Raw genomic sequence first — 13,938 nt, 5'->3', positions numbered from 1 at the left:
CCAACTGTTAACATATTAGGAGTTTGCGTTAGCACTACTAGCACATTATCCAGATTGCTAGCTTATTTTAAGTTAGCATGCTAACTTTTACCTTTGTAAGACTTTCCATTTTGTTGAGGCTGAAGTTTAAAATAGTTCTACAAAGTACAAGGCAAGACCAAATCACAATAAATCTTCACGGGTTACAGGCATGCAACAAGTAGCAGCCACATTTAAAGTTTCCAAAAGATTTTCTTTCTAGTTTCCTATTCCAATACACAAGTCTGGCAGGTTGGCTTGTTTTGACGTCAACGTCGAGAATCGATTTTTTTCCACGCTCAATTATACCATTTGATCACATCTTGGTTGTTTTTTTTTATTGGCTATTTTCCGCTGTGTATTATTTTAAGAGGGTTTGTCACATTTCTGATGAATACAGGCTGCTTTGGATTGAAACAGAGGTTACAATCCACTACGTACAATTGATATATAAAGTGAAAGTGACAGTGAGTTATATTTAACTTGCGCACCATCCAGAGGACACTGCAATGGAACTTATACCAAAGATTAGAATTGGTATTGGCTCATGGATACATCTTGCGGTTCTTCAAATCATGTTTTGCATGTCAAATCTAATTTCCTCTCTAGGGGATGACCTATTTTCTTTGCATAGATTGAGCAGATTGAATTACAAGAACCAGTGGCTGTTAACAGGCTTATTTTTTTATTTATTTATATTTTCTATATCTATTATTTGTTTTATTTTTTGTGTGGGTGATCTGAGGCCTATGCTAAGTAATTTTGGGCGAAAGAAGCGTCCGGTGTCCATTGTCGACTGCTCACCAGGCAATCGCAGGGCACATATCAACAAGCAGCAAGTCACACACACACACACACACACATATATGGAGAATTTGGAATCTATAATGAACCTCAAATTCATGTTTTTGCACTGTGGGGAGGAAGCCAAAGAAAGCCCCGTCAAGCATGGAGAGAATATGCAAACACAGAAGGACCATGGCCGAGATTTGCCCGAGGATCTTTCGACTGTTAAGCAGCAGTGCTAACCAATAGTCTACCGTGCACTTTTCTACCAATAAATAAGTAAATAAATAATTGTACTGGGATGGATCTGCAAGTCGAAATAGGCAAAAATAACAGGCACAGATAATTATTAACTGCTGTTCTTGGGCGACCTTTGGGGCTAAACAAAGAAACCACTTGAAATAGTCCTTCACAATAGACATATTAAAGTGTTTGAACAATGACGTGTGATGACAAAAGAGGGTATTTTATGTCTGGCTAAGACGTTTGGCTTTCTAACAGGCCCCCTGAGTCCAGGCAGTCTGTTCTCACACGGACGGCCAACAACCCAAGAGGGTCTGAAGAGTGCTGCCTTTGGAGGGCCTCCTTGTACTCGGACATATACTTGGACAGCATGGGTGAACTGAGAAGTTGTGATATGCTGAAGGAAGTGCAGAGGAAGGAAAATGTCCTTCCTGGCGAGATAACTGCATGCGGCTTTTCCGATATTTTCATCAACACGAGATCCAACCCACGCTGGGATTCCTCCAAAACACACATTTTTAACTATTCCTTGCTTCGTGCTCCAAATTCTATAATCAATGTCAGTTTGTTCCCATCTCCCATCATCCTTGTGGTTCCTGTGATTTATAATTAGGGGGACCTCACACAAGAAAGACCTCGTAGCTTCTATTTCTGCACATCAGCCAGGAGTCGCGGTAAGGCGCCGCGTCTCTCCGCTACCCTCCCTCTCCCCAAGGCCAAAGCCTGGGCCAAGAGCCCGTCTGCTCAGCCCTCTGTCTGTACTGCGCTCACTATCCAACTCTTTGATCCATGCGAGATTCAGTTTGTGAGAGGAAAAAAAAACTTGCACACTTAAAAATACAGTATGTCTGAATAAAATGAATCTCAAGTCCCGGTTGAGTCTTTAATATTCCTGAACTTCAGGTTTGCTATGCCATTAGGAAGCCTTTTGTGATTGAAGTGACACGCTTTCTTTTGAAAGAATTTGTGGAAATAAAAACCTTTGAGGATATGCCCGAGGACACAATATTCAGGAAACTTGTGGGATGGAAGTGGGGTGCAAATGTTGGCATAAAACTCTGAAGACAGAAGTTCTCGCAAACATCCCTTCTGTTTAAGTTACTCTTCGCATTGGTCATCAGTACATGAATCTTTAAGGTTCTTACCTCCAGGATGCACGTCCCTGGAGCCGTGTCCTCATTGATGGAGACATTGTAGAAGTTGGCCTCAAAGACGGGCTCATTGTCGTTAATATCCTGAAGTACGATGTTGACCACCGCGGTAGATGACAGCGGCGGTCTCCCTCCATCTTTGGCCACTATGGTTACGCTGGGATTGGGGTTCTTTTCGTAATCCAGCTGGGACAGAGTGGTGATAATCCCCGTAATAGCGTCTATGCTGAACCAGTCGGCAAAGGCTCCTTTATCCCGAAGGATGCTGTAGCTAATGTCCCCATTGGGCCCCTGGTCTTTGTCTCTGGCGGTCACCTGTAACACAAAACTTCCAGGAAACACCACCTCCGGGATAACCTGTCGATACACAGTTTGGTCAAACAGCGGCGGGTTGTCGTTGATATCGGTCACTTCGATTGTGAACGAAGATTCGGCCCGGAGAGGAGGTGTGCCAGAGTCGGTTGCCATCACTCTCATGTCATAAACATCTCTCTCTTCCCGATCGAGAATTTGATCCACACAAATCAGATAAATGATATTGTCTTTGGTTGTCAGACCAAATTTGCCATCTCCGCCCTCCAGTGACACGTTGACATTGGCGTATTCGCCGTAGTCTGGGTCTGTGACAGAGATTCGGGCCACGTACTGTCCTGGTTGTGCGCCCTCTGAGATTTGAGGAGACCCATCCTCACTTAGGAAGATGATCGTCATCGTGGGTTGGTTGTCATTGTAGTCCCTGACGTGGATGGTGACAAAGGCATTGGTGACCTCAGGGTGTGTGGCATTGTCTTGGGCTTGGACCACCAGTTCATGGACTCGCCGCATCTCAAAGTCCAGAGGCTTGTTCAGGGTGATGATGCCCGTGTGGGGTTCGATAACAAAGTAACGATCTGGGTCGCTTTGTCGCCTGTTGATCTCGTACGCCACCATGCCGTTGTCTCCCTCGTCGGCGTCTGTGGCAAACACTTGCAAGATGTTGTTTCCCGGTTTAAGGTTTTCAGATATGATAGCATGGTAGCGGCTCTGATTAAACACAGGAGCATTGTCGTTTATATCCTGGACAGTGATATCTAAGGTCATTTGATCGGTTCTTTGAGGGGAACCTCCATCAAAGGCCTCCAAGGACAAAGTATATGTCGACCTTTTCTCCCTGTCCAGAATGGTATTGACCACCAAGTCCAGATACAGGATTTCATTGCTTCCCCTCCTGGTCTCCAAGGTGAAGGCCTGGCCTATGTTTCCATCCTTAATAAGGTAACCCTGTGTAGTGAAATGACCTCCGTCCGCATCCACTGCCGGGTCAAGAGGAAATCTTGTACCAATAGCCGTCTGCTCGGGAATTCTAAAGGTAGCGTGTTTTTTGGGAAATGTTGGCCCATGGTCATTTATGTCGTTCACCTTGATGGTTACCTCCACCGTCACACCTGTCATGGTTACTGCAAAGAAGTTGTACCTGTCCCTCAGTTCTCGGTCCAGAACCTTGGCAGTCTTGATGATTCCCGTGCTCTCGTCAATGTCCAAATCAGTGCTCACCCCAGTGCCCTCGTGGTCGGAAATGAAATAGAGTGCCGCCGTGATGCCTGGAGGCAACCCTGCACTTATGTCGCCAATGATGGTTCCTGCTGGTTGCTCCTCATCCAGCTGGAGATCCAGGATGGCTTGAACCGCTGGTGAATGGACCGAAACCAGCCCCAGGACCACGTACAACGTCAGCACAATCTTTCTCAACCGCCAGCCATCACGTTGCAAAGGATCCATTGCAGACTTCCCCAAACCCTTGGCAGCTGTCTTCATTTTGGCTCCTTTTTTCTAAACCTGTAGACACATATAGTACATGTTAGAAAACACTGAACAATATCAAAAGCTGACAGCGGTAGAAACAATGGAGATACATATTATTTCTGTGTTGACATACACAGTGAGTCCGTTTCAGAAAAATAATCATCTCCACAAAAGACTTTCCCATATGTCGAACAGGCACAAATCCCAACCGCGCAGAACCCGCACATAACATTTTCCCTACACCTCTTACTTCACCTAATAAGTCAACACCTTGTTCCCCCTGCGCACCGCTGAGGCCGCCTTCGCAACATCAAAACCACATGTCGCAGCGCACCACCTCCCATCTCCTTGGCTGCTGCTCCTACTTCATCTAATTAAAAAGGTGCGGCTCTCGTTTTTGCTGCTCACCATGGCGATGGACACTGATGTAGTCTGTCAGGCCAGACCCTGAAATGAATTTGTGTGCGTACGCTGAACATACAGCTTTCATTGAGCAAATTGTTATTCACTGATAGTTTAATTACTGAATATAAATATGAGAGTAGTTTGATACAAATGAGCTTCCAGTTCTTTTTGTTTCTTTGTTACGCAGAAACTGTTAATTGGTCACTGTTACCCACTACATTTTTAGCCTTAGTCCAGAAGAAGGTTTGTCCTATTTTTTTCACATTTTTAAAGTCTTTTCTTTGATTTTTAAACTTAGAAGGGTTAATCATCCTTACTCTAATTACTTTCAACAAAAATGAGAAAGTACTTTGATACAAATGATCAACCTCTGGTCATCTTGCTAACGAAAGCTGCACTTGACGATATTGGTCCCTCTAGTTGATAATCATCAAAGCTCCTCCTGGTGGTGGGACTGATGTGTGCAAATCTTCAGCACAGTGTGAAGATGCAGCGTGTCGCATCCTCAGGCCACACGGCCCGAATCCAAAGGCTCCGTGCAGTCTTACCACGCTAACTTTTTTTGGCTCTGCACCATTGCAATTAGTGTCTGCTGGCAGCTCGCCATCAGCACGCACAGACGCTTCCATGGCTAATCTCAGAGCCTTCCGAACAAAAGATGCTAATTTTAACGTCAACAACTCGGGAGATTTACTTGTTTTAAAGTACATGTACAGACTCGGGTCGTGCGATTTGGGAATGTGATGATTAGAAATGGCAGTATATCAGGCCAGATGTTGACATACCTCATGATAGATCAGTACAGCAGGCATCAAAGGACTAACCCTGCAAGATATTTGATTGTCTTTTTGTTGCCCTTTCTGCAAAATTTATTTTTAAGTGGAATAAAATCTTAGCTTGTGGTATAATCCATCCATTTTCTTGGGTGCTGGAGCCTATCTCAGCTGGCTTTGGGCAGTAGGCGGGGGACACCCTGGACTGGTTGCCAACCAATCGCAGGGCACACAGAGACGAACAACCATCCACACTCACAAGCACACCTAGGGACAATTCGGAGCGCCCAATTAACCTGACATGCATGTCTTTGGAATGTGGGAGGAGACCGGAGTACCCGGAGAAGACCCACGCGGGCACGTGGAGAACATCCAAACTCCACCCAGGAAGGCCGGAGCCTGGACTCGAACCCGAGTCCTCAGAAATGGGAGGCGGATGTGCTAACCACTCATACACCGTGCCTTGTGGTATAATATAGGTTTAAATTTAATATAAACAGTTATGAACATTTTTAGAGGGTGGACCTACAAGTGTTTTTTTTTTTTTTTTTTTTTTCCGCAATTCCCTATCCTCTGTGAAAATTGGGGGGTTACAGTAATTCTTGATTGAGTATTATGATGGACAACTGTGGGGGGGTTGCATTCTATGTCGCCATGAAGAGTTGCCACTTTATGCAGTAAACAAAGTAAGAACTTTAAACAGTCCCTTTGTTCCTGATATTTATATATCTTAATTAAAAGTGAGCTGTGGGTTCCTGCCACTTTGAGACTGGCAATAATGGCGGCAAATGAAAGGGTGAGCACATGTGGAACACACGCACTGAGCAGCTTTGTGAGTGCTGCTCTTGGCTGCAACAGAAGCACAGCCGGAGCTTGAAACCTTTGACAAGTGCTTGAACTTTCAAATCTCCAGTATTGATTTATGTTCCAGCAACACTGGGCATTTTTTTCCCTTTCTCCAAAGCAACAAAGGATAACTTTCCAAGGTCAGAGTCTTTGTAAGAATGCCACAATTGAAATAAAGCAGCCACTTTGCTTGGGTAGAGGACCTCTGCAGAGCCAGGCAGGCCTAATGGATCTAGCAGACGTGCTGGGGATAATTGCACAAAAAAAGCGGGTTTAACAGAGATCTCAGGTTGGGAGGGGAGAAGATTGTGTATGAAGCCCGAGAGGAGTCTCTACACTAAATGTGTAACACCCGCCCCCATTACAGTTTGTCGAGAGGTCAGTCTGCAATCTCAAAAAAAAAAAATTAAAAAATCAACACTTACTACTCAATAAAATAAGATGTAAAAAGGTTTGCAAAATTATGTTGTGATTTCAAGACAGACAGACAAACAGACAGATAGAACTTAATTATGTGTTTTTAAGGTAGCTAGCTAACTAGTAATCGGCTTGAATCTAGCAACAACAACAAAAAGCAGCACAAATAGCTGATGGGCTGCAGTGAGTAAGTCAATCCTTTTTGTGGCTCTCACATCTCACATGTTTTCTTTGCGTCTAACAACTTTGAACCACTGAGACTGACCGAGCGCATCCAAGGTTTCAAGGACTTACATGCAGAATCAAAACATCTGCACTCTGGCGGACCGCTTTCTGCTGACTGTGCACGTCCTTCCATCTTGATACATCACAATACATAAAAAAACACATTTGCTCTTTTATTCCTCTCACTTGCAGAAGTGTAATTTGTCTTCCTGCGCCATAGGAACATGACAAGCACATCTCGACTTTTGGCAATACTCACAAGAGAAAAAGTACTGCACAAATACATCAGCGCTGTTGCCACCTTCCACAAACCAACGTCTGCATTAGAAAGTGAGACGCCAAATTGTGCATCAAGCTAAATACAGTTGAGACCTAAATGATTCAAGTGCTGGACACATTTGAAGTTCAATTATATTTTTAAGCCTTTAATGTGTATATTTTAGGTGGAAATGGCACAAGAAGGGACCAAAAAACAGACAAAGATCAAGTATAAAAAACAAACAAAAAAACACAGTAAATCACTAACAACACATCACGTCATTCAGCAAATAAACCTACAATACTACTCAACATTTGGCCAGGCTATGACTTATTGTGGCCATAACTATCAACAAAATCAACTCATGTTGCCTTTCAAAAAACTGGGAACGCAAGATGTTACACTTTAGGGCGAGGACTGATGGACATGCAGACGCACGGACGGAAAGACAGACAAATACTAACCAAACTCCAGCTGCCAGTTAAGTAGAAGCACCTGTTGCTAAAGCCAATCTGTGGCAGGGGTTTTTTTACTTTCCGGACTGAGATTCTCCACCTCTGCCCTTAAGTTTTATTTTTTAAGTAAGATCATTAAGATGATTTTTAGTTGGTCAAACTTGAAGGCTAACTCAGGACTTGCTTGAAACCCTTGCACACATGTTACCTACTTCTATTTGTCCACCTATTTTCCAAGGCAAAAAAAAAAAAAAAAACTTGAGATACTTCCAATAAATCAACAAGTTTCCAAACTCAAGCATGGTTGCACAACTTTAATTAAAGCAACTAAACCATCACCAAGCCTGGAGCGGGTAGTGTGTGTGTGTGTGTATATGCGGGGGACGTGGGGGTTCCTACTATTGCGGTCCACTATGTAACAGGAGCCTCCGACTCCATGTCACCATTCCAGTTAGCTTGTGGTCAGAGGCCGTGCCAGCCTGGACCAGGCTGAATGGAGGCAGAATGGAGACCGCAAACACAAGTGACAGACGGACGTGAAGATGACGAGCGCAGTGCCAAACCAACTAGAGGGGCTTTCAATCACGTTTGAAAAACTCATCGCAAGCTTAGTTACACGGTACAGCGGAAAAACGCGCCAATCCGAGAATGATCGCCTCGTTCCCATGTTGAATGAGAGAGAAAACTGGCAAATGAAAATTTAGGTAGGTAGGTATAGGTAGGTAGGTAAGTAAGTCAGACAGTTGGTCATTATCAGTAAATAGTTTTTTGTGACTGTTTAAACTAGCTAGCTAACTAATGAGAGAGATGGATAGAACTGATATAGTTATGTGCTGGGATTATAAATTAGCTAGAAAGCTAGATGGCTACCAAAAATGTGAGATAGATACATAGAACAAACTGTAGTTTGTTTGTTTGTTGTTGTTGTTGTTTTAGGTAGGTAAGTGGGTCGTTCAGTCAGACAGTTGGCCAGTTGGTATATAGTTTCTCTATGAGATTTGAAACTAGCTAGTTAACTAGCGAGATAGGGAATAGAGCTAAGCTAATCTATAGTTACAATAGACCCTTCCAGTGTGACGTCACGTTTAAGTGTGCCCCTTGTGGTGGAGGGCAGGGCGTCAATGTGAGTGAATTAGAAAACAATCCGTGTGAGCTAGAAAATAGGTCAAACAGTTGATAAATCAGCGAGCAATGCTATGGTGAAATTGTGCGCGGCCGACGGATGCTCTAATGGCTCAAAGAGGGACGAGATCGTTCTTTTGGCTGCCGGCAGCGATTCTAAACCAGGCGCAAGAAAGTGAGGAGTGAAAGGCAAGCACGATGGCTAGCGAAAACTACGCAAACTAGCGACTGCAAAACTACGAGGATATACAGCTGGTCATAACGTTAACATCTGATTGTAAATTTGAGGCAGACGTGACGAATAAGCCATATTATCTTTAGTGAAACAATCATACTTTTTTTGTTTGTTTTTTTTGCACAAGTATTGAAGTCATTTTGAACAAAAAGTTAACGATTTAACATGAATATTACAATTAACACTTTAACTCGGGCTTGATTTCTGCTGAGGAGTGTGTAGTAAACGATGTGCGGTCTGTTTGTTAGCAGCTAGCAAGCTAAAATAGCTCGAAGACTTCGATATATAGCAAGACGACACAAACGGACATCATCCAAAACACATGGTGATCGCGTTACAGTGCCAGGTGTTAGCATGTGTGGGTGTGTGTAGGGATGATGTTTAGATATGGGCCAAGTTAGGGTCACCATCGGTCACCATATGGGAATCATGTGAAAAGGTGAAGAGGTCGGAATGCTGTTAAAAATGTCCACAAATGTCGGCAAAAAAATGTCTGCGTATGAAAGGAAATGTCTTGAACAAAAATTGCATTTAAAAAATGATTTTTTTTTATTTTTTATTTTTATTTTTTTACAATGTAGGTAGCTAAGTAGGTAGAACATTTTTGTTTTGTTTTTGAGCTACAGCGAGTCACAATAAAACCCACATACAGGTAAGCTACTTTAACATCACAGTTTAGCTCACTGATACTATAGCTGGTCAAATAGTAACTAAGCTTTGTTGGTCAAATAGATAGAGCAATATGTAAAGGACCGCGTACCTAACACGTCGCAGTAGGCGTGCGTATGTTTGCATTTAATATATAATGTTGTTTGTTGTATTCACCATACCCTCACAGCATGCGCTCCCGTTTGAAATGGAATAAAAAGGCTCACGCGGGGGTTAATTGCGTCTAATGTACCAGCGGCTGTCTGGCTCAGCGTGACAACTTGTGTGTTGTGACATTTTAATTGGGATGAAATTCTTCAAATAAATTTAAAAAAAAAAAAAAGAAAGAAAACGATAAACGAAAAATGATAAAAGAAAACCAGTTGTCTAAAGAGACTTGATGGCGATGAGATATATAAAACAAATTCTCCAAACCCTAATCCTCTCTGGTCAAGACAGCCTCAAAAGATTCCCAAATTTCCGAGGAACGGAATCCAGGGGATTGATTTAAAAGCACTTTTTCTTTTTTTTTTCTTTTTAATGCAGCCACTTTGCATCCCAGAGGCATCCTCCTGGGTGGCGCGGACTCAGCCATCCAAAAAAGAGCCACATGTCATTATTTTAATCCCATGCAGGGTTGCGTATCGGCATCTTTGTCAGGCTGCAAGGGTGTACAGGGAGAAAGGATGGCGCCTTGCTCATGACATAATCTTTGGAGGGTTTCATTTTTTTTTAACACATTGCCGGGAATAATGTAATCAATAACTCTCAGAAAAATAATAATAAGTGACAACTCCAAAATATCTCCCTGTCCCTGAGGCAACAAATGGCAGATTTTGGAATTGTCACCACTTTTTTTTTTTTTTCTTTTTCTATTGATTCAAACAGGACAGAATTCTGGAATTTGTTTGCCACAAAAACGCAAATGTTACTTTGTTTGTGGTCCATGTCTAGTCCCCAAAGAGTTTAATTAGACTAGTGTTCCCAAGCCTTTATTGAGCAAAAGCACATATTTACATCACCAAACAATAATGTCCCAAAAAGAATACACACTGAGTCTGAATTATCTTGTCTTCATTTACTCGCAAATTTACTTACAGTGAAATCAGGGACTGTTTAGTTAAAAGTCTGAAATTTTGCCTTCATTGAAGTAATGTTGGGCAGCAGGGTGAAGTGGTGGTTATTAGGGGTGTGAATTGCCTCGTACCTGACGATTCGATTCGTATCACGATTCACAGGTCACGATTCGATTCGATACCGATTAATCCCGATACGAATTTATAAGTCGATTGTTGCGATTTTTTTTCATTCAAATTTAGAAAATACTAATCAGTAAGCTTGTAGAGTGTAAGATTTATATGAAAATGTATTATTTATTTATCTGAAATTTCAGTCTTATAGAGGTTGTAATCTGTTTCATGTTTAAACAGCATTCAAATAAAATATTAAGGCTTAATGTTCCGTTCATATAACATTCTTCCATGCTTAAGGTGTGAATCCTAAAAAAAAAAAAAAATAAATAAAAAAAAAAAAAAAAAAAATCGATTTTGCCTATTATTGAATCGATTCGAGAACCGCGCGATGTAGTATCGCGATATATCGCCGAATCGATTTTTTTTTAACACCCCTAGTGGTTATGGTTAGTATGTTTGCCTAACAGTGAAGAGGTTGTCCGGATGGATGGATGGATGGATGGATGGATGGATGGATGGATATGAATGGATGGATGGATGGATGGATGGATGGATGGATGGATGGATGGATGGATATGAATGGATGGATGGATGGATGGATGGATGGATGGATGGATGGATGGATGGATGGATGGATGGATGGATGGATGGATGGTATTGTCTCAATGCCAGGAGGATGACAGACAAGTCACAGGAATGCTAATTTTTGCCATTAAAGCTCTTCTTGTTTTGTCAAACATTGCCACTATATACTTGTTGAAGTGAAAATATCCAAATCATTCTATTGTGATTGTTATGTAATGTTATTTCATTAAAAATATACAAGAACAAAAAAAAAAAAAAAAAAATGTTGCCCGACACCTAATATGCGCGGAAAATGGCATCAAATGCTCATTTCGAGGGGGTCACCATTCGTGATTAATTATTATTTGGCCATTTTGGCTCCTTGACAAGATCAGCCCGCAGTGGCAGAAGATGTGATCAGTTGCAAACAAATGGGTCATGCATGTGAAATGACGAATGGAAGCACAACGCAGTTGCATCAAAGGCAAAACAAAACTAAAGTGTGCATGACTAAACCCCTGCTGAGATGGTTTATTTACAGTACAGAGTGAGTGAGACAGCCATGCATCATCATCATCATCATCATCATCATCATCATGGGAGTACGCTCACACACTTTCACTGCACCGACACGTGTAGATACACACAGGAAATAGGTTGGTAACTGCTCTGGGAAGAAAAAAGAAGAAAAAAAAGTTACAGATGATTTTTCTATTCATAGGTATAGTGAAAGTTATTCTATAAACTACTGACAGCAAAACTTCCAAATTCCAAATACTGTTATACTCATACAGTATTGATTTGGAGCATGCATTTGCAGAAAATGAAGAAGTTAAACCGTGGGGGAGTTTTCTTCCCTGAGCTGTGCATACACAAACTCTACAAAATGCTAGTAGTGTATGCTCAAAACGAAAAAAAAAAACACTTTTACAAACAGGTTTGCATGCATAAAGATGCTATCTTCATTATTTGCTTCATGCTTGCGAGCATCTTGCGAAGAAGAAACATGACCATCTCAGTCACCAAAATATTAGGAACACCTCTCGCTGCACCGGCATGGTGCACTCAAGTGCAAGTTCCATTCATTAAAACTGCTGCAAGCCAGCGAAGTTTCAAAAAAAAAAAAAAAAAAAAAGTTACGCATTATCAAGACTTTCAGAGTTGACTACTTACATTCATTGATTTCTTCTTCCCAGTTGGCTGACAACAACAAGGCGAGATTGAAGTCATCCAACAACAACAGCAACAACAAAACTCCTCTCAATGCTTCCCAGTGAAAAGCAAAAACAAAGTAAGAGTTGCATCCATCTTCATGAGATCTCCTCACAACTTGGCGGTGCACAATTCCAAAACGTCTGTGCCTTTGCAAACTTGGAAAAAACTTCCTCATTTAGGTGTTTCTTTCCCAAGAAGACCCGCATCCACTGTCGTTATGTCTGCTTGGCCGTATTAAGGAGAACTCCTATCGAGATTTAGAGTGGGGCTCCAGCCGCGGACTTGTCCCTCTCTCTCCCAAATGTTAATGTATTCAACACATAACTGGAGTGCAGGCTGGCAGCCTCCTCCTCCTCCTTCTTCACCTTGTAGCAGCCACAAAGAGGAGGTAATGCTTTAATGCTGCACTCTGCTGCCACCATGCTGTGCACAATGGAAGTGAAAATCGGAAGACAATCACGTCCAGGCGGACCGTTTGTAAATATGTTTCGTCAGTGGGAGCAATAAAACTCACTAAGGGATAATTGACTCATTTGGCCGTCTTCAACAGTAAGAAGTTCATATTTTGTCTGCAATTAATATGACGACTTCACTATGTTTCATTTACAATTAATACTTTTAATAAAAACACACTTTGGCATTTCCTGTCGTCTGAAAATGACAACACAAGGTAGGTCACGGTGCACACGGCTCAGGTAACAGCCAATCATGGCTTAGTTTGCAAATAACTCGAGCAAACCCAGAAAAGAGGTGAAACGTGATTGGTCGATTGTGTCATTTTCAGTCAACGCAAGCGCCAAAATGTGTTGTTGTTGTTTTTTTTTTTTTTTTTTAATGTTTTTAAACTAAGGTACTAGTTGGACATGGGGGAAAAATGAAGTTATCAAATTAATTCTAAACAAAATATTAACTTTTATTGGTGAAAAATGGTTTAATGTCTAACATATTATAACAGAAGCAGATGCAGTCTAAATACGATACAGTCCATTTTTTTTAAACCAAACGCAAACAATAATTACAGATATTATCAAACTATTTCTTGTTCATTGTCAGACTTGAAGACTTGTAGTAGGTGTACCTAATATTGTGGCCAGGCAGAGAGTACATGCTGTCAGATATGTCATCAATTGTTATTGTTGTTTTTTTCCCCTAAATACCCATTTAAAAGAGTACATTTAAAATATAATTATACATATCGTATGAGATTTATGCAATAATACAATAGGATAAGTGTTGCATAAAATAGATGTTTCTGTGTAGAAGCAATAAACTATTGAGTGAAGTGATAAAAGTTTAACTTTTCCATCAACAAACTCTTGCATGCACAACAACTGATGCAAAACAAGATTTTACATTGTGTTTTCCTCTTGTGGTTATCACCACAAGGAGATCGACGTTCCTTCTGAAGTCACCTGTGTCAGCTCCCGGAAGTGACACGGCTGCGCTCTCCTGCCAAATTGACACGGTTTCATTAGGGTCGAGCCCGCTTTGCGTTTACGAACAGCAGAACAATAGCGAGGTTGTGCTCAGCGCCTTTAATGTCGAGAAACAGCTGACATCTTGCAGCCTAGCCACTCAAGTGCTGCTACGTCGCTTCATGT

At 41.7% G+C, this 13,938-nt stretch overlaps 1 protein-coding gene and 1 long non-coding RNA gene across 2 annotated transcripts in view; one reads left to right on the top strand and one right to left on the bottom strand.

The window, feature by feature from the left end:
• The window catches only part of LOC144033481 (protocadherin-16-like), a 115,312-nt gene extending 102,692 nt beyond the window's left edge, over window positions 1-12,620 (bottom strand). The window contains exons 1-2 of the mRNA XM_077541620.1: window positions 12,296-12,620; window positions 2,193-4,013 (exon numbers count right to left, since the gene is read on the bottom strand). Of these exons, the coding sequence (XP_077397746.1) occupies window positions 2,193-3,992 (1,800 nt within the window). The 5' untranslated portion in view covers window positions 3,993-4,013; window positions 12,296-12,620. The remainder of the gene's footprint in view (window positions 1-2,192; window positions 4,014-12,295) is intronic.
• Window positions 7,835-12,615, top strand: LOC144033482 (uncharacterized). The gene is made up of 3 exons (XR_013287992.1): window positions 7,835-7,979; window positions 12,319-12,413; window positions 12,517-12,615. It is a non-coding gene; the product is annotated as an uncharacterized LOC144033482 (long non-coding RNA).
• Window positions 12,621-13,938: the final 1,318 nt, after the last annotated feature.

The sequence above is a fragment of the Festucalex cinctus genome, chromosome 13, assembly GCF_051991245.1.
Source record: "Festucalex cinctus isolate MCC-2025b chromosome 13, RoL_Fcin_1.0, whole genome shotgun sequence".
NCBI classification, from domain to species: Eukaryota; Metazoa; Chordata; class Actinopteri; order Syngnathiformes; family Syngnathidae; genus Festucalex; species Festucalex cinctus.
Note: the sequence above shows the minus strand (reverse complement) of the source record. Positions and strands in the feature narration are given on the sequence as shown.